General features: G+C 33.6%; 1 protein-coding gene across 1 annotated transcript in view; it reads right to left on the reverse strand.

The window, feature by feature from the left end:
• Positions 1–6576: 6576 nt before the first annotated feature.
• LOC136027423 (uncharacterized) overlaps positions 6577–22302 on the reverse strand; it is a 67132-nt gene continuing 51406 nt past the window's right edge. Inside the window, exons 7-10 of the mRNA XM_065704681.1 lie at positions 21939–22215; positions 17170–17368; positions 12851–12983; positions 6577–7037 (exon numbers count right to left, since the gene is read on the reverse strand). Of these exons, the coding sequence (XP_065560753.1) occupies positions 6664–7037; positions 12851–12983; positions 17170–17368; positions 21939–22215 (983 nt within the window). The 3' untranslated portion in view covers positions 6577–6663. The remainder of the gene's footprint in view (positions 7038–12850; positions 12984–17169; positions 17369–21938; positions 22216–22302) is intronic.

Raw genomic sequence — 22302 nt, forward strand, 5'->3', positions numbered from 1 at the left:
ACTAATAAACATGCATCCGTGATCTTTCTTCTGGCAAAAAAACAACAAAACTTCACAATTTTGCAGATGGGAGCTTGGAACTTCTACAATATTTTTCTATCATACGTTTAATCCCATAGTTTGATTTTCTGTGACTTTTAGCCCCCCCCCCCTTTTCGAAAATTTGAAAAAAAATCAGACTCGCAGCCTTTGATTGGTAGTAATAGAATCTGATAGGTAACGATTATTACATACTTGGAATCAGCATAATTATACATTTTTTAATATATCTATTAATATAAAAATTCCGTTTTAGAGTTTTGGTTACTATTGATCCGCGTCACTCCTTACTTACAGTTCACCACCACCAACTGTCTGATGATAGTTAGAACAGGCTGGTAAAACTGGTAAAGTTACTTTACTTATTGTAAACAAATGTTATTAAAAATTAAAAAAAAACATATTTATTTATTCCTATAGTTATGTTTTATATTATTATAATTTAATGTGTTATCATTGCAAAATATTACTTAGTGTTTTCTATTATTAATAAAATAGTTTTTTATATAGTTTATTTTACTAGACCAACACCACCACCAACTGTCTGATGATAGTTAGAACAGGCTGGTAAAACTGGTAAAGTTACTTTACTTATTGTAAACAAAAGTTAATAAAATTAAAAAAAAAACTAATTTATTTATTCCTATAGTTACGTTTTATATAATTATAATTTAATGTGTTATCATTGCAAAATATTACTTAGTGTTTTCTATTATTAATAAAATAGTTTTTTTTATATATAGTTTATTTTACTAGAGACAGTAGCCTACTTACTGTATACTGATATAAACTTTATTGTTTTGAATTCAGAGGAAGTCGAGAAAGTTTTGCACCATGATTTAAGGACAAAAATAAGTTTTTATGGAAAATGAATATGCCAGAATATTAGAATATTAAGAGTCCAAGACTGAATTAAGGTTTACAGACTATTAAAGATGCTCTCATAGTTCAATGGTGCTGTTGGGCCCCCTTGGTCCTAAAGGAAATGTGCATTTCACCATGCTTTTAGCTATTAGTACTGCATTGAAAATAAGTTGTATTTAAGATCCTGCGCTCTAATATTATCACTAAGAAGGGAATTTGGTGGTGGGAAGGGGGCGTTGCCCAAGATTAATCACGGGGGAATATATCAGGGACCCTTAATGTGAGGGAAGACCCCAGGCAAATACCTGAAAAATAGTAACTAAAAATTATTTATTCTAGGTTGAAAATTTTCCGAAGAAGGGATTTGAGGGTCCTTATATTAATATCCTTTTTCAGCAAAATAAAGGGCGCCTGGCCTGTTAGGCTTTGAGGGTCCTTAGATTAGTATCCTTTTCACTGCTTAAAATCATAACTACTTAAAAGAGAATTACTTTTTTATTCTTTTCTTCTGTTCATGTGTTGATAAACTTCTTCAGACCAGCACCAATGGACACAACCTACCCCTCAGTAAGTATTTTAACACTCTTTAAAACATTATAATACCTGAAACGTAAAGGGGGAACGAGCTAATTTTTGGTCCTAAAGTTATAACTGGTACTGTGGCGGGCTAGGGTCCCGAAGGGTCCATCTATGGCTATTAAAGTCTTAACTGGTAGTGTGGTGGTCTATAAGCCCGAAGGATACAAGTATGGTCATTACACCTTTAGGTGGTAGTATGGTATAAATTCATCCAAAGGGTCACTCTTAACTATAATATAAATTATTTCACAGGATGAAGTGATTCAATGAGCTAATATGCTCTTATTATTTTTTTGTTTATTATTCAGAAGAAAACTTGTTAGTATTTGAAAAAATGCGTTAGCATTATGAAAACTATGTTACTATTCTGAAAAAAAACTTGTTACTATTAGAAAAAATTGTTAGTAGTAAGAAAAACATGATACTATTAAGAGACAAAATTGTTACTATTAAGAAAATAATTGTTACTATTATGAAATTTTTTTTAGTTTTACGAAAAAACTTTTTTGCTAATAATAAAAATGTTTTTATCAAGAACAAAATTTTATCATTACTCGTTACTATTAGAAAGAATTTTTTTTAGTATTTAGAAAAATTTGTTACTATTACTGGTTGCTATAGAAATATTTTGTTAGTATTGAGAAAAGCTTGTTATTATTCAGAAAAAGTTGATTCTTTTAAGAAAATTTTTTAGTATTAAGAAAAACCTGCTACCATTAAGAAAAAACTTGTTGCTAATAAGAAAAATGTTCTTATCAAGAAAAACAAATGTTATTATTACTCAAAAAATTTTTTAGTATTAAGAAAAACTTGTTACTGTTACTTGTTATTATTAGTAAAATTTTGTTAGTATTAAGAAAACTTGTACTATTAATAAACTTGATGCTATTACGTAAACTTTGTTAGTATTAGGATAAGTACGTTACTGTTCAGAAAAAACTTGTTGCTATTAAGAAAAATGCTCTTGTCAAGGACAAAATGTAATTATTACTCGTTACTATTTTAATTAAAATTGTTAGTATTATGAAAAACTTGTTACTATTTGAAGAAATTTGTTGGTATTATGAAAAACTTGTTACTATTAGAAAAAAATTGTTAGTATTAAGAAAAACATGGTATTATTAAGAGACAAAATTGTTACTATTAAGAAAAAAACTTATTACTATTACGAAAAATATTGTTAGTTTTAAGAAAGAACATGTTACTATCAAGAAAAATGTTCTTATCAAGAACAAAATGTTATTATTATTTGTTACTATTAGAAAGAATTGCTAGTATTAAGAGAAACATGTTACTATTAAGAAAAACATGTCGCTATAAAGAAAAAAAAATATTATTTTTATTATAAAAAATTTGTTAGTTTTAAGAAAAAGCTTGTTATTATTATGAAAAAATTTGGAAGTATTAAGAACAAAAATGTTAGTATGAAGAAAAACTTGTCACAATTTAGAAAAAACTTGTTACTGTTGGTTGTTTCTGTTAAGAAAAATGTTTTTATAAAGAACAAAATGTTATTATTACTCGTTAATATTTGAAGTAAATGTTAGTGTTAAGAAAAACATGTTAGTACTGAGAAAACGCTTGTTACTATTTAAAAAAAAACTGTAAGTATTATGAAAAACTCGTTACTATTCCGAAGAAAACTTGCTAATATTATAAAAAAAAATTTTAGTATTAAGAAAAACACAATATTATTACGAGAAAAAATTTTTACTATTAAAAAAAAACACTTATTGCTATTATGAAAAAATTATTAGTCTTTAGAAAAAACTTAAAACTATTTATAAAAATATTTGTATCAAGAACAAAATACTATTGTTGCTCGTTACTATTAGAAAAAATTTTGTTCGTATTAAGAAAAACTTTTTACTATTTAGAAAAAACTTGTTACAATTAGAAAAAATTTGTTAGCATTATCAAAATTTTGTTATTACTCGCTACAATTTCGGGGAAAATGTTAGTATTAAGAAAAACATGTTACTACTAAAAAAAACGTGTTGTTATAAAAAAAAATTTATAAAGAATAAAATGTTTTTATCAGGAACAAGAACAAAAGAAACTGACTGAGGAAGATGAAAATCTTCTAAGTGAAGGAGTGACGTCAAACATGATGTTTAGAAAGGATTGTTTGAGATATTTCGTGTTGCCTTGTAAATGGCCGTCTAGAGAGTGGTTAAAAGCAAATCCACAATATTACTTTCTTATGTTTTCAATTAAAATATCAGTAAATTGAGTAAATGCATCCGGAACACGATATAAAAGTTTCATGCAATAGTCCAACGATGGAGACTCATTTTATCGCTAAGCACTCTCTGAGAAAATATTTTCATTTGAAGAGGTACCTCTAGGAAATCATCATTTAAAAATAAACCATTTTTCCGAAGTCACTACGTTCCATATGTTTTCTGTTTCTCAAATCCACTCATTTTTCATCCTGGCACTCTCCCTATCGATTATAGGCTAACAATAGATCTCGCTAGTAACAAACTTTCTTCTTTTTTACAGGCTGATTTAGATTGTTGTCTTCACTATATTTCACTTATGCGTTTAATCCGTCTTGTAATCTTTGTATATGAATTGTATTCACTTTGGCTGCAAAGCATAACTGTTTTTCCGGTTTGAATTTACTTAATGATATAACATTTCTTGCAAACATCTCGTCCAATTCTAGGGTTAGCCACAATCCCCTTGCAACTTCTACTGCAGCATTAAGCACTATATGATTCTTTTCGCCATTAAATAACAAAACAAATTCTTAACTGCAAGCAAGGAGCGACATTAAAACTTAAAACGAACATAAACTACTCCGTATGTGAAAGGGGTTGTCCCCTCCTCAACGCCTCACTCTTTACGACAAAGTTTGACTCTTTCTTACAATTTTACTTTTTAAAACAATTAAAAACCTTAGCGTAAAGAGCGAGGCATTGAGGAGAGGACAACCCCCTTTCATATACGAAATAATTTCTGTTCATTTTAAGTTTTAATGTCGCTCCTTACTTGCAGTTAAAAAAACTTGTTTTTGATGTAGTTTCTGAACATTTTTTATTTTGGCTTACCTCAAATGAATGATTAAAACGAAATTTGCATATTAATTTTTTTTGCTAAATGGTTTTGATTGGACGAGTCTAAAAAATAGGGTGGGCGAGGAGGCCTAGTCGTCCTCCACTTCTTAGTTACTCAAAAGTGCAACTAGATTTTTTTTTACAAAAGTTTTTTTAGTAGTAAACATACGCACCTTACAGATTAAATTATATAACGAACTTCTATATTTGTGTATTTTTATTACGTATATGAGAGGTTTCGCCCCCTCGTCAACACCTCGCTCCTTATATTAAAGCTTGAATTTTGTCCCAAATCCTTAGAATGACCCCTGAATCACATAAGCCGTAGAATAAATAGCTGAAACTACTAAAAGTGCTTTAGTGTAAAGAGCAAGGTATTGTGGAGGAGACAAACCCCCTTATATACGTAATATTTTATGTTCGTTTTAAGTTTTGATACTGCTCATTACTTACAGTTGAAAAAAAATTATTTATTTTTTCATTGTTTTTTCTTAAATAATGCTAGAAAATCCTGCACCACTTTTATGAATATTCTCTTCCCTCATGATAAATTCCTCCATGGAAAGATGCTCCTACGTAACCCCTCCCCCTAACCCACACCCACCCCAATGCGAAAAAGCCTCCCTGAAAACGTCTTTACTCTTCACAATAACCATTACTATACGTCAAAGCTTGTAACTTGCAGCCCATCCCCCGGGGATTGTGGGGGATTAAGTCGCCTCTAAAGAAATGATTATTAAGTTTTCAACTTCGTTGAACAGAATGTCTATCTCAAAATTTTGAAAAAATGTGCTTGGGAGGGGGCCAAGGTGCCCTCCGATTTTTTGGTCACTTAATAAGTGCACTAGAAGTTTTAATTTTAGTTAGAATGAGCCCTCTCGCGAAATTCTAGGACCACTGGGTCGATACGATCACCCGTGGGAAAAACAAACAAACAAACAATCCGTGATCTATCTTCTGGCAAAAAATACTAAATTCCACATTTTATATGACTCTTATTGGGTGTTTCCCCCTGTTTTCTAAAATAAGGCAACGCTTAAAAACAAAAAAGAACAAATATAAAACTAAACTTGATGAAAATTATATATTGAAAATCAGCATTAAAATGCGATTCTTTTGATGTAAATATTGGTATCAAAATTCCGTACAGTTCGTTACTACGAACTGTTTGATTTTTAGCGCCTTCAGTATCCAATAGAGTAAAAGCATTCACTAAAGAATAATATCCTTGATGTTGACACACTGAATTCTTTTTCAATTTTACGCAAAGTCATGCACAATTGCATCACACTCGCCTGTAAATATTGAACCACGATATTTTTTTTACAACCTGGGCTTCCCCGCTTGACTAACAAGCTGTAACAAATCACATTACATAGCAACCAAGGAAATCCTTATGTATTTTTTTTCTTTTTTTTAAAGAAACTATTTGGAAAAATCCTTAGAAATCCTAGGATAAAGAAGCCCCCTGAGACTTTTAAACATAACACCCAAGGAAATCTTGGGGGTAAAGAAGTCCCTGATGGCTTTCCAAAGGACAATCTTAGAAATCCTGAAGTAAAGACGTCCTGAGAATTTCCCCTACACTCTTAGGATTTTTAAGCATAAGAACAATAGAAAAAACATTCCCTATGACGTAACAAGCTCCTACGTCTCTTATTTCTCTATGACGCGCACCTGCGTATTGAGAGGGTCGAAAGGGATACTTGGCCATTTGTACTGACGCCCTGGGGGTAGTGGCCATTTGTATTCCGGGGGTACTGGCCGTTTAGAACCATCTTGGCATTACTGCTCATTAACTCTATTTGAGTCTGCTCTGACACATTACAGCTGGTATGAATTCGCAAAATTTGTGCTTAATGTCCTTACGGAGCCCGACGTTTAGACTAGAAGCTTGTGAAATATTTCTCGGAATAAGAAGTTTCAGTTCCCTTTAGCTGTGTTTCTAGAAAATTGATTATTTCTTTTTTTGTCCTTTCCTTTTATTTTCTTTCTACTTGTAGTTTTCTTACGGGGGAACAAATGCTTTCTCTAATTCAATAAAAAAAAAATTCCGTTTGAAATTTTTATAACATAAGAAAAATATTAATAGCAAAGTTTATAATGCAAAAGAAATTCCTTAAATATCACTTTGTAAAAAGTCCATTCTTACATTTACACTTTTTCCAGTGCTAACTTCAATAGCCGAGGCTTTAACTTCTGTATCACCAAATTCCAGAGCCACCTGTAGTTCCCTTGTCCTCTTACCAGAGTGCTTCCCCTGTGTTAGCTCCATACGCATAGTGGCTAACCGCCTTACGTTAGGTTCTGTAATGTATTTTTGTTCGTCAGAGTCGGAACAATAAACGTTCAGTACCACAACTTGCTGATTAGCTGCAGCTGGAGTATAGCTTCTAACAACTCGGTCACCCAGAGCAACTGACTGATCGGCAATCACAAACTTATCGAAGACATCGGAGCACCATGACTGATTGTCTCGTTTAATTAGTTTTTCTGTAAAAGAAACTAGTTAATATATGGGTTGAAAATAAGTTATCTCAACTTTAGCTACTTTTGAGTCGAGAAATTAGCAGGCTGCTACCATGGGTTATATCTAAAAAATCCCCAGCCTGGGTACTAAATTTTAATAATTTGTCGTCGAAAGATTGTTTTTCTTTCAATTCTCAGTTTATATTTTCTGCTGAGGAAAATAAAACTACCGCTTCAAGTAACAGCTCATTCAATATCAAGCTACCTATATCAACTCCTGTACCCTAATCTATTTAAAGCTTCACTTGTTCAGTCCCTCTCATAATATTTCTATTTCTTTTAGACCCTTTCTTATGAACTCTTACTCCGTTCACAGACATCCTGCTTTTTATCGGACCTCAGGAGGGTTGGTAAAAGTTCTTTTTTGGTAACCAATCACGGTTCTTCCGCTAAACAAAAGCTAACCGTCTTAACATGTTTTCATTATAGCCCTAGAAAGTGCAATCAAATGATTTAACTTGAATAAATTCAATAAGCGTTTACTCGCTATTTCAATTCAATGCAGTTGTTGCTATAGTAGCGTTCATGTGCGTGTTTAGCTAAAATCCCGTGTCTATACACGTGTCTGGCCAGAAATCAAAGTCTTGGCAAATACCGCTCATAAATAAATTGAGTGCTTATCTTAAACTACAAATTTGGTTTCAAATGGATTATAGTCGTCATTTCTTACCAATGAAGAGAAATTATAAAGGCAAAACTTTCAAAACTGTAATTCCTGTTTTTAGTGTCACTAAGATATTGGATGAGACCAGCCAAACAATTGCTTTAGCGTGCTTCACTATTATGTCTGATGTTGCAAATTTGCTTATAAGGAAAAAGAAATATTAATTGAGAAACAAATAATGAATCTCAATCTAAAAATGTAAATAGTGGAACTTGACACATTCTGATTGGCTGTAGTCGAATCCTAGACTCGAAATTCTAGAGTCTAGAAGTGAATGCTTAGCTGTAGCTTGTCTAGCAAAGCAAGAAATTTTACTTGTGAACGGTAGTCGCCAAGACATTGATTTCTTGCCAGACACGTTTCTAGAAATGGGATTCTAGCTAGACACGCATGTGAACACTGCTTAAGGAACTTAGCCAGGAATGCTGTTCAATTAAGACCATAGAATAACATGTCACACTGGATGCTTATTAACAGAATGAATTCCCTGGATTATTTGATTTAAGATAATAGCTCCCATTGCTAGTTGGGACCTTCTTCTTTCTAATATTTGAGTAGTGGCGCTATAATACATCTGATGACACTGATAGAGGGTGCACTATTGGAGCTACTATCCCCTCAAGACGTTATTACGTACATCAAGGTCTTATGTAATACTATAGTTACACCTATATTTAATTATATAAATAAAATAAATTATGTTAGTTACCATAGGTTCTTAGAGGTCAGGACCCATGGGAAACACCCACTTGTAACTTAGGAAGGACAAGCATTTCGATGTTACGTAATAACGGCGCTCACGTGGGATGTTATGTAACGGCAGTGCAAACGTTGATGTTACATCATGGCAGCGCACACGTGACTGTTGTGCAATGACGATGCACACGTGGAATGATACGCAATGACGATGCACACATTGGATGTTATGTAATGACTATGTAAACGTGGGATGCTCCGTAATATTTTACTATTTCATTTTCTTTCGAGGTATTTTTTTCGCAGGGAACTTTTATAATCCCAAAACTTTTGTCCAAAATCGAAAGAGATATTCCCTCAACGGAATGGAGTGCTAGAAACATAGACCAAGCTAGACACATAGACCAAGAAGTCCTTCCTAATATTTTGATTTGGGGAAAACATTCTACGTGACCAGCTGTTTCCTCCACCCAGAGAATTCCCTGCATGCTTTCTTGAACGATTAAATGAATCGAGTGTTTCCAAGTACCCCATTACTATTGGTCTGTTAAGCACACCTGCATGTTATAATGTATTAATTTAAATCTTGGTATTAGCAAAACATATTTTGAATGGATCTTACGTATTACGCTTTATGCAGCAGAAGCCTTATTACTTACAATAGTAATAATAAAAAATGTCAACTTCGCAATAAGTTTTTTTGCTTGTAAATGGGTCACACAAAGGAAGAAAAAAGATACACTTTTTCGCATTCGGGTATTTCTGAGAGGTTTTAATGAAAATGCCTCGTTTCTTTTAGCCAACACTATGCATATTCACACCATCGTGACAATATGCGACTTGTCCGTAACATCCCTGTGATATATATTTTTATTCTTAAGGCATTTTCCGATATTTTTATGACAAAAATCATGTTTTACATCCATCGGTTTGTGTTTTCTGGATCTACCCAACTTGATACACCATGTCACTACTGGCTGATAAAATCCTCGTTTTTTCACCTATTTGTTTTTCCTCTTTTCATTTTTTGTTTCCTTTCTTTGTTTTCGTACGTCAAGCATAGCCAATTTGGTCTCAGAACGTATTCACTATCATGGCAATATATGGCTGGTCCCTGACATTCCTCTGATATATATCATAACATTTTCAGACATTTTTATAGATAGAATTGTGTATTAAATCCATAAGTTCGTTTTTCTCAAGCCACCCCCAACGTGATGCCTCCAAATCGCAATTCGCACCACCGTGGCAAGCCATGGATGGCAAACAGCACCCTCTGGCACCCTCATCATTCTTATGGCATTTTCAGATAAGAATATTGCTTTAAATCCGTCAGTTTGTGTTTTCTCAAGCCAGCTGTGTGTTCTCAAGTCACTGGACTGTGTGTTTGTCTGTCTTTGCTTGTGTCTGAGTGTGTTTTTGCCTGTCTCTGTATTTTTCTTTGTGTTTTTGAGTGTTCGCCTGTCTCTGTGTGTGTCTGAGTGTGTGTTTACCTCTTTCTGTATTTGTCTCTATGTTTATGTGTGTCTGCTTCTATGTGTGTTTTTTGTCTCTCTCACCGTGTCTGTGCGTCTGACTGTATGTTTGCCTCTCTCTGTGTGTTTGAGTGTTTGTTTGCCTTTCTCTGTGTTTGTCTTGTTTGTCAAGGCCAGGGGGTGTCATTGAAGGTAGGGGGTACATTGCGCCACTCCGGCGTCAGCTGCCACGAGCTATCAGAAAAAATACCATAGAGAATTTTTCTCTAAGTTTAAACGATCGTTTCCAGTATAAACGAATATTTTTGCATGAAAATGCCTGAAAAATGTCTTTTGTATGATAATCCACCTCAGAGGGAGCAGTGTGCCAGGCACTGAGTGTCAGAAAGTTGCCACTGATCAGCCATAGTTTGCCACAGTGGTTTGAATAGACATGGTGTATCACGATGGGGTGGCTTGATAAAACATGAATCGATGGATTTAAACCATGATTTTTATGACGAAATTATCCGTAAATGCCCTAGGAATGATGGGAGTGCCAGAGGGAGCCATGTGCCACCTATAGTTTGCCACTCTGGTGCCAACTGCCACGATTCATGAAAAATGACATTGGGTGTTTTCCTCTAAGTTTTAACGGTCAACCGTAGTGTAAACAGACATTTTTGCCCGAAAATGCCCGAAAATGCCTTAAGTGTGATAGTACATACCAGAAGGTGCCGTGTGCCAGACATTGAATGTCAAAGGGACACCAAGGGCCAGCCTCAGTGTGCCATGATGATGTGAATTGACATGGCGTATCACAAGGAGGTAGCTTGACAAAACACAAACCAATGGATTTAAAAAAATGATTTTTATCATGAAAATATCTGAAAATGCCATAGGAATGATGAGGGTGCCAGAGGTGCCGTTTGCCGTATATAGTTTACCTCAGTGGTGTGAATTTCTATGGAAGGCATCAAGTTTGGGGCGGCTAGAGAAAACACGAACCGATGGACTTAAAGCATTATTTTCATCATGAAAATATCTCAGAATATCATAGGAATGATAAATGTATCGTAGCAATGTCAGGGACCAGCGATATAATACCACGATGGCGTGAACTGACATGGTGTATCAGGGGGGGGCCTTGAGGAAACACGAACCGATGGATGCAAAGTATGATTTTTATCATGAAAATGTTTGAAAATGCATTAGGAATGATAATATGTGTCACGGGGATGTCACGGACCAGCCGCATATTGTCTCGGTAATTTGAATAGGCATAGTCTTGGCTCCAAGAAATGTTGAATTTTCATTAAAACCTTTCAGAAAAAATCGAAAGAAAAAAAGTGTCTCTTTATTCTCTGTTCGCGTGTTTCATTTACTTGCGAGAAAACGTACTGTGAAGTTGATATTGTTTCTTATTATTACTATTGTAAGTAATGAGGCTTCTGCTGCATAGAGCATAATACCTAAGACCCACTCAAAAAATATTTTTTGCTAATACCAGTATTTAAATTAATACATGGTAACTTGCAAATGTGCTTAACAGACCAATAGTCAATTGCATTGCGATGCTTCGAAACACGCAATCCATTTAATCGTTCTAGAAAGCATGCAGGGAATTCTCTTGGTGGAGAAAACAGCTTGTCACATAGAATTTATTCCCCGAATCAGAATATTAGGATGGCTTTCTTTGTCCAGCTGTCTAGCGCTCGATTCTGTTAGGGGGAATCAATTTCGATTCGTAAAATAGACAAAATTTCTGGATTACAAAGGTTTCCTGAGGAAATAAAACAACTTGAAGGAAAATGAAATATCTTAGAGTATTACGTAATATCTCACGTTTGCGTCGTCTTTACATAACAGTCATTTGGGCGCTGCCATTACGTAGCACCCACTTGTGTGCCGCCATTACGTAACATCCACATGTGTGCTGCCATTATGTAACACCCATATGTGCGGAGTCATTACGTAACACCGACGTGTTTGTCATGCTCAGTTACAAGCGGGGTTATTACACGTGTAATACAGTATTCCGTAAGACCCAGGTGTGCGTAATAACGTCTGGAGGGGTTAGTAGCTCCAAAAGCATACCCCCTATCTGTTGGTTTAAAAGTCTTATAGTGTCACTACTTATTTGTAATTAATTTATTTTTATCCTTATATAGATAGAAATTATGCTAACAATCCATTTTTCAATTGAAGTTCATTTCTATGAACTAAAAGTATCCGTTATATGCCATTATGAGTATTCGATGTACCAAGGACATCAAAATAAAAGCATTTTTGCCTACTTGATCTGTCTTTGCCAATTGGGTTTATTCATGCTTGAAAACCACATTTATTTTGGTTGATTCAAAATTACAAAGCTATTACACTAACAACACACTTTCAGCGGTGTTGCCAAGCTGAACCAAGAAAAAATAAGAAAAAATAATAATTTCAATTGAACAACGCTTTTCTTCCACGAAAACTCGAATATGAACGGTATGTTGATTCCTAATGACGGGCAAACCTTCAAAGAAAAGATACACCTTCTTAAGCTGTCTAATAACAAATGTTTTCAGGTTTTTTGTAGCTGGTTTTTCACTCACGTGTCTTCGTTGTGAAATTGGCACTTACTACAACCAACAAATTTATAACTGCATAAGGACGTATTTTTTATAAAAAATGTTCTGGATTTTTCAGCTATTTTTAAAGATCTATCTAGTCATTCAAGTTTTCTCTTAATCAATCCCAAGTAGGCTATCATAATTCATTTTCATTGTCCTTGGTTCTTTGTATATGTCTTTTTTTTGCACAAATGCTTCTTTGGATATATTTTATTTGACTTTCCTACAAAGAAAAATAATTCGGCTTAATTCAGTCAGCTATTTCCATTTATTTTCATTAATTCTAATGAGTGCTAATGGGCTTGTTGAACTAAGGACATGAAGCAAAATATAATTGTAGATTCTCACCAACGGGATGGATTCCTGGAATGTATTTGTTTAGGACACCAACTCCAATTGTTAATCGGGATCTTCTGATAGCAACAATACCAGGGTTTAATCCAAAGTACACAGCACCCCGAAGTGTTACCAAACTTGCATACTATAAAAAAACTTTTCTAAAAAAACTTCTAGAAAGAAAAGTTTTTTTCTAAAAAAAAACTTTTCTAACTAAATTTCTGCTGAAAAAAACAAGAAAAAAAAGTGACAACTGACCATGCTCGACTAACGGTATATGATATTTTGGGGAAAAAAAAGAAAAGAAAAGAATAAAAAATAAAGAGGATTAAAAAGCAAATAGGCGTGACAACAAAGACAGAAAAACTGGCTCACAGTTAAAGTTTAAAAGCACAAATGGCTAGGTAAAATATATGATTTTGTTTCCAAAAAAAAACATGAACGTCCAATGCAAAATCGTTGGTAGTGCAGTAGTGCTACGTAAGTAAAAAGCGAAGTAGCTCTTTGCATTTTTATAATTATTATAATATTTTTTTTCCCGTCCACTTTGTATGGAAGGAATTATCGTTCACATATTGAAAGCGGCTTATTTGAGTGGAAATGGAAAGCTCCAATGTGCTTTTTAAGAGTTTGAACTGATTGGAGGGCATCCAACTCCTCACCCTCCATGCCGTTTTAGCTGCTTTTCCCCTAAGGAATCTGATAAATGTTTTAAGATCGCCATTTTGTTGAAAGTCGTCGAAAGGCCAAACGAACACGAAACTGGTTATGAAACAACCCCTCGTAGCTCCTTGGGCAAGGGCTCTAAATTATGCAAGTTGTCAATGTTTATCCCAGGGGTTTTAAGCTGAAACTTTCAGTGCATATCGAGGGTGGTGTTGGACTAAATTAAAAGGCAATTTATGCTATGTCCATTCAGTCGGAACTTTCAGGGTATGTTGACGGTATATTGAACTAAATAAAAAGAAACTATATGCATGCAGTTTGTACATAAGAAGTATCTGCAATATGAGTGTAGCTGCTAAGCGCACAAAACTGAAACTTTTAGGACATGTTGAGCCGAACCGAAAAACACAGGGGCATTTATATTGTCATATTGCATTATCTATATATATATATATATCTATCTATCTATCTATATAAAAATAAGTTGTCTGTCTGTGGATGGATGGATGGATGTGTCAGGTGACGTCACCTGAAAAAACTGGATTAGGTGACGTCAAAACTGAAAAAACTAAAAAAAGGCAAAAACTACAAAAAAAACTAAAAACTAATAAAAAAATAAAAAAGCTAAAAAACTAAAAAAACTATAAAGGTAAAAACCAATAAAAAACTAAAAAAAAAACTGAAAAAACTAAAAAAAGGCAAAAACTACAAAAAAAAACTAAAAACTAATAAAAAAAGTAAAAAAGCTAAAAAACTAAAAAAACTAAAAAAAACTAAAAAAAGGTAAAAAACTAAAAAAAATAAAAAATAAAAAAAAAACTAAAAAAAAGGAAAAAACTGAAAAATAAGCTAAAATAAAGGTAAAAACCAATAAAAAACTAAAAAGAAAAAAAGGAAAAAACTAATAAATGACGACACTCAAAGAGAAAGCGACCAGGACAAAAGGAATGTTCGATTAGCAATCAACAAAGCACCGGGACACAGGGAGTATAAATGACGACCAGGACATAAGTAAAAAAAAAAAAACTATCTATATATATAAAAATAAGTTGTCAAACTAAAAAAAGGCAAAAACTACAAAAAAAACTAAAAACTAATAAAAAAGCTAAAAAACTAAAAAAACTAAAAAAAAGGCAAAAACTACAAAAAAAACTAAAAACTAATAAAAAAAATAAAAAAGCTAAAAAACTAAAAAAACTAAAAAAACTAAAAAAAGGTAAAAAACTAAAAAAACTAAAAACTAAAAAAAAATAAAAAAAAGGAAAAAACTGAAAAATAAGCTAAAATAAAGGTAAAAACCAATAAAAAACTAAAAAAAAACTGAAAAAACTAAAAAAAGGCAAAAACTACAAAAAAACTAAAAACTAATAAAAAAAGGAAAAAACTGAAAAATAAGCTAACATAAAGGTAAAAACCAATAAAAAACTAAAAAGAAAAAAAGGAAAAAACTAAAAAAAATTTTCATCTAAAAAACTAAAAAAAACTAAAAAAGGTAAAAACTAAAAGAACTAAAAAAGAAAAAAATAAATGACGACACTCAAAGAGAAAGCGACCAGGACAAAAGGAATGTTCGATTAGCAATCAACAAAGCACCGGGACATAGGGAGTATAAATGACGACCAGGACATAAGTAAAAAAAAAAATTAACAAAACTAAAAAGAAGGTAAAAACTACAAAAAAACTAAAAAGAAAAAAAAACTAAAAACTAATAAAAAAACTAAAAAATCTAAAAATCTAAATAAACTAAAAAAGAAAAAAAAAGGAAAAAAATAAAGGAGAAAAACAAAACTAAAAAACGAATGTATATACAGACCGGTACACCGGGATACAAATGACGACCGGGACAGAGGGAATATAAATGACGACCGGGACACAGGGACACAACTACAACGGGGACACCGGAGGAAACAGGGGGATGTAAATGACGACCGGGACACCGGGACAGGGAATGGTCGATTAGCAATCACCATCAACAAAGCTCAAGGGCAATCATTAGAATCATGAGGTATAGATCTGAATACAGATTGTTTTCCCATGGACCATTATATGTTGCATGTTCAAGAGTCGGTAAACCTGACAATCTATTTATATGCAAAGACAATGGGACAGCAAAGAATGTTGTATATTCGCAAGTTTTACGTAGTTAAAACCATATATATATATATCTATCTATATTCACAGGTGGGACATAGGGACACAACTACAATGGCGCGTAACTATTATGGCGCGTAACGACTTACGCGCGCGGGGGGGCTTGGGGGGGGCGCGAAGCGCCCCCACCAACTAGGTGTTGGGGTGGCGCGAAGCGCCACCCCAACAGCTAGTATATATATATATATATATATATATATATATATATATATATATATATATATATATATATATATATATATAACATTAATTCGATGTTGAACTACATCAATATGCGCTACGGGCAGGCAGGTTGACAAAATGGTGGATATGCAATGTCTCAAGAGCATATAAGGGTATTGAGATGAAACTTTCAGAGGTTTTTGAACTAAATCAAAATAAACAATATGCATCCAGGTTTTCAAAAGGGCGTATCTGCAATGTCTCATGAAAAACCAGTTTTATTAGGTCTAATTTTTCCTAGGTATGTATAGAACTAAGTAGAAAGACCCTGTACGCATCCAGGTTGTCAATGAGGCATATTTGGGAAATGGAGGCACTTAAAACTGCGTGTTTGGTCATTTACTACAATTTTTGGGACCTTTCTGATCTTGCAAAGCTAATATAATATTAAGTAAAAACTTGAAGATAGTGAGATATTCGCCCTCCCAATAAAACTGAGAGGGGTCTCATTTAATAGGCATAGCCCAGATTTCATATACCTGCACTAATCTCTTATCAACGCCACAAATATTCTATGATTAACAGGGCTGCGTTTTATCCCTCTGCTCTTTTATAGTTTCCTATTATCCCATACATTCTGTCATCATTTTGCTTTTGAATCATCCTATTAGAAAGAGATAAAAGAGCTCTCCATTCTTGTTATTATAAGCAGAGTAATAATATTCTTAGTTTCCGATCTTGGCCCCAAAATTGATAAATGTGAAACAACTGATCTTACCATTGCTGTTTTCCTCACGCGTATTCTGTCAGTTGTGACTCGTTTTGTTTCAGCTGTTGTGCTGGATGTGTTCTTTTCTTTCTTGTTCTTCGTGCACATTAGGCTAAATTCTACTCTGCTAATACTTTTTTTTGCCTTAGTTTATTATTAATCTCTTCGTTAGCTTTATGTTAAAAAATAGGATATCAATTTCATTCATTCATTCTTGAGGGGCTGTATCCAGCCCTGGGAAGCTAATGCTGTATCCAGGGGGCTTGAGTCTGAACCCTCCCCTCTAAATGTTTGCGTGACTCAAAGACGTAACAAAAATCAATATAGACCAATTTTTGAGGAAATTCCCCCTCCATAAAAAATCCTGTATACGTCCCTGTTTTAAGCACCAAAAATGCTGCAAGTATTTTATATGGTGTGTCACCTGGTTCTCAAGAAACTTAGAGTTTACAATTACTATGCAATTTTTATGCTGAATTGCCAAAAGGTCATCATCTCTGTGAAATTTCATTTCGCAATATTATTTCCTTGTGTAGTTTATTGAATGCTTCAGCCAGAGCTACAGTGAAATGAAAAAGAATACCTGAGGAATAACCACTCTTAATCTGTCGTTGAAAACTTCTCTCACTTTATGCTGTAGAAGAGCAGATTCAGCAAAACCTCCAACAAGGAAGAGGTTACTTATACCCTCACATGACGGATCCCTCAAAACGCTGTCGATGTGTTCTATGATGGAAGTTAAAGTAGGCTCAAATAAACGGCGCATTGCTTCTTGGTCAAGCCTGGGAAATAATTATTTTAAGATTGGTCTTCGATAGGTTGCAGTTATACACAACCGCAAAAAAAAAGTTGAAAAATATAACACAAACTCTTCAGGAAAGCCACTGACTTGAAAATTGACATAAAAGGGAACAAAAATGAAAAAAAAAAAACACAATCACATTTGAATTCTTTTGACATAAAAAAAAGTTACTTCACAGAAAGGTAAGACGAAGATATATTTAAATGGCCAACTTTTCTTATTTTTACATTTTAACACATTTTATTTATTTTCTTCGGTAGAGTTTTTCAGTTAATTTTTATTTGCCTTGAAATAGTAGCAGTATAGTAGCATATTAGACCCAAAAACTGCTGGGTCACGGCCACAACAAAAGATTGTATGTCGCCAGATTGTATATCAGGCAAACACTAAAATACCCTTGATACACCATTATGCCATTAACGTACCATACCTTTAATATACCACAATATACCCTTATGAATATCAAGCAATGACAAGCACAAACATGAACCGTCGATATTCCACGTACTTAAAAAATAGGAAAAAGGTGTAAAATCTAAATGCTAAAAGAGCCAAAATGGAATCAATGTGTTCCGATTCCATAAATTTAATAGATACTTGAACATTGATATAGAAGGCAAAGCAAAAAAGAACAAAAAACATAATCACAGTTCCAAGTATTTCGACAAAAAAAAAGTCAATTTCGAAAAAGGTAAGGCAAAGACATGTTTTAATTTTAGTTTTGTGTTTTTAGTAAGTTGATAAGGAAGGTTTAAGTGAAAGGTTTGAATTATCAGGTTGGAATAGGTTTCTATTCTGGCTAAAGGCAGTCACTCAAAGTCTGTGCTTTTCTAAAACGAAGTGATAGACATAATTACGCCCAATTCTTATTCTATTAAAGTGATTATTAGGCAGAAACAATTTTCGTTTCGGCTTCCGCACCTCTGTGGTCCTATTACTGTCTTAAGACTCTCTCAGAACTACATTCTTCTGCCTATCTTTATGGTACGCACTGTGAACTTCAAATAGGCACTTCGTGTATGACATTTTAGTCACAGTTTAGTTTACTTTTTATTTCATATTAAAATTTTCAAGCTGGGATAAACGGGACAGGTCAAAAAGATCTATTTACCGAACACAGTCTTGAATCTGTTGTTTAGTGAAACCTAGGAGATGTTATAAGATGTTGCGTCAAATTCCTTACAGATTGTTTGTTTATTTCCATTAGATTTTAAATTCGTCTTTCCATCGAAAAATACACTTTCCCAATATTTAACTTATATTCATGGTCAATACAAACGTTTCGAAATTGCTGTCTTCTTCCCGTGAAATTTGATATTTTTCTACATACGTGATGCATACCCGAGGACCTTGACATTAAAATCATCATTTGAACACCTTATGAGCAGAAAAAAAATCACCAACTTTCCAAAGCGAGAAAATAATTATTTGGCTCTTTTTTGTTGGACAGGAGAATTTAATTTATTGTTAGCCTGTTTCTAGACAGTTTGCGTTTTGCTGGATAGGACCATCAAATGGGCGAAAGAAGTCAAATCAGGCTGTAGAAGGAGGAAAAATAAATCAAAATCGTAGGGAATGTAATAGGAAAGTACAAAAGTTTGTTATCAAGGCAAACAAATGCTAAATATGCAACAAGTTTGGTCTTGCCATAAACTTTAGGGTCTGGGTTCAAGTCTTTTATTTTATATTTTAACATCCTTCAAATGTATGAATGATATTTAAATTAACTGCTGTATAGACCTATTTTTTAGCTTAATTCCAACTTGCTGGAAGAAAAAAATCTATTCTATAGAGTAGATATTGAATCTTTCATTGGCATTATCCATTTTATAAACGAAATAAGAACTAATTGAGCTTGTTCAATATTATTTCATTAGATGCTAAGAAACAAATTTTGAATCGTGTTCTAATAAGATTACGAATAAGATCTTTTCTTATTTTATGATCGGATCTTTCTCCCAATTTCTCCTGCTTTTTGTTTGAGCCTCTAGTTTATCATTATAATCCGTTTGGCACAGTAAATGAATAATAATAATAATAAACAACAACAACAAAAAATACGGATAGTCAGCAATTTGAAATCCACACATATTCCCTAACCAAGAGCATACTACCAGGGTAGAAGGTAGGCATCGAGAAGTCACCCACTTTACTCCATCTAGTCTACATATTGGAACGTACACGTGACAGAATTTCACCACGCGTGGTATATTCACTATAACCTTTGGTACAGCTCTGCACGATAAGAAGTCACCATTCGGTGTACATAATTCATGAATGTTGGTAACCCCTCAGTTTCTGAAATTTTTAGCAACGATGAAAGTTTTCTCCTTTTCAAAGCTTATAAATTTGATGCAATTACAACTTCACTCTAAAAAACAATTCATTTACACCAAATATCGTGGAGTACTATTAATCTTGGTGTAGTGACTTAGCAAAACACCACTCTCTTTCAAATGCAAATATATATATTATCGCCAACACAATCCTATGAAATGCGAATCGTCCTAATATATACATTAAACAAAATAAACTGAACACATTTCATCAAACTCAAGAGCAGGAGATAACTGCTTCTAAGAATTTTGAGCTTCTTCATTTAAAGACTGTCCAGACATAGCATTTGGAAACATCATGAAAAACGCCAGACATTTACACTGTTATAACAACGTACATGCACGAATAACAAGCTATTTTTTCTCAAAAAAGGCAGCACTTCTGGACAATTATTTTGAATTTGTCAAGCATGAACTCTCAAGGACAAAAATTAGCAAACCTGTTAAAACTTTAAAGTTCCCTTATTGCTAAAGAAATCAAAGTTTATCCTTTGCTCCTTTCTAAGTGAAGACGTTAGAAACTTGGCCTACGGCAAAAAAGTCAACTTTTGAGCTAACGCAGACAGATTTTTTTTCGACGTCGATATCTCTTGATGAGCTGATCAAAGTATATGTCATCCATTTTTTGGTAGGAAAATTCTTTCATGAGAAATATCAGTTTGAAAGCTTAAAGGGGCTGACAACTTCAGTAGTAAGATATACACTGAAACCAAAAATAGGCCGATACCAATTGTGAGACATACAGGGAAGTTTTAAGCAGCACTCAGCTGCTAATCATTTTCGGCAATGAGGGATTCGTAACTTTTGCTAATTGGTGTACCTGTTATTTGTTTCCGGTGTATTTGATGGTAAGACCAATGTGGTTCCAGTGGTAAGACATGCAGGCGAATTGTAAGTAGTAATCGACTGTTAGGTTACAATCACCTTCAGGGATGAGGGGTTTCCAACTTTTCGAGTTAGTGTACCTAGTATTTATTTTATGATCCTTACAGATTAACAACTTCAGCGTTTAATCGAAACGAGGAAACAAAACCAAAGTGTTGCTCTTGCATCACTTTACTCGGTGAAGCCAAACAAAGGTTGCCGGAACACCTAACGTTGTCAATGCAACGTAGATCTATTTTTTTAAAGAAGTAGTTAAGGAGCAATACAGCTAAATATTTCAAGGCACATCACTTACTCTGACAGTATCTTGTTTTCCAATTAATTTCAAATAAATATAACGCTCCTGAGCTCGAGTAGAATGATATAAAATAAAATAATTTTTAAGTATCGACAAAACGGATAACGTTTACCTTAACAGTTTTTGACATACTTGTTTGTATTGACGTTTGAAGTTTTATGTTTCTAATGGGCTAGCATCATCAATAGAGTTCTTACTGTTGATCGTAAGATGGTTATACATTTATCACCAACGTCTTACGCTTGATTTTATTGATATAATACTATCTCTGCCATCTTTGATACAGGTGAAAAGACTCAAAAGAATAAAGTTTGGTTCATAATAAGAATGTCAATATTTCAAACAATAAGCACGAATTATCTTTGTTTACAATGTGTCTTGAGGCACTGGTTGGGACCTAAGCCTCTTTCGTTAGTTCTATCCAAACTTTCTTGGTTCTGTAAAACTATAAATGTTGAAACATATAAATGCACTTTTAATAGACTCTAGGTTTTTATTAGAGTACCAAATCCCCCATCTTTATTGCAAATAAACTTGATGTGCCAGAAATAATACTAAAAAACCATTATTCCGTGAAAAATTTTGTTCAAAATTATTCCTTGTCGAGGTGTTTGGACTTCTGAATGATAGATTTGGTCTTAATTTTGGTTTGGATTTCGCTCTAGATTGGTTTAGATTGGACTCTGAAACGGCTCTGCTCTTTCTTTGCTTTTTCTTCTTCTTCTTGTTTTTTTTTACCTTTCAGTGCTTGTTTTCTTAATTTGTCATACTTTAGTCTGATGACATTGGTGCTACATTGTATTTCTCTTCAGTTTCACATTCATTAAGGTTCAAACAGCTTAATTACGCAACAGAGCTTTCAGTTACACGTTACAGATCGAGCTCTGCTCTCTGTTAGCAGAAGTTGAAATTTTGTTGTAACCATTTGTATGGATGTTATAAAATGTCGCAAAATAGTGGTGCACCTTAATAGTGGTGGTGTAATATTTAAGAGAGAGGAAACAAACTGAAAAGAGGAGTCTTCCACATACCTTAGCATGCCTTGTGACGACCATCTGATATGTGGATCGTTATGCTTCTGAATGGCAGCCTCTACTTCCTTACCACGATACTTTCTAAATGCATCAATGAATGAAAAAGGTAAGGAAATATTTAGTGGAGTGCATTTGAATGGGCTCGCACTTCGTTTTCTTGCTTCAAATGCAATTAAAAGATCAACATAAGAAGCTGGTCGTCGCATCTTAAAATGACCTAAAAAATCTTCACCAAATATCCTTCCAAGGAGCTTCTCAAAAGAGGTGTCAACTCCTAAAAAGAAAAAAAGGCAGATCAGACTGGAAAAAGAACAAAAGCTTCAAATATTCACACTGCAGAGTCTCTTTTGAAAGCACAGAC

Source organism: Artemia franciscana, chromosome 5, assembly GCF_032884065.1.
Source record: "Artemia franciscana chromosome 5, ASM3288406v1, whole genome shotgun sequence".
Taxonomy (NCBI): Eukaryota; Metazoa; Arthropoda; class Branchiopoda; order Anostraca; family Artemiidae; genus Artemia; species Artemia franciscana.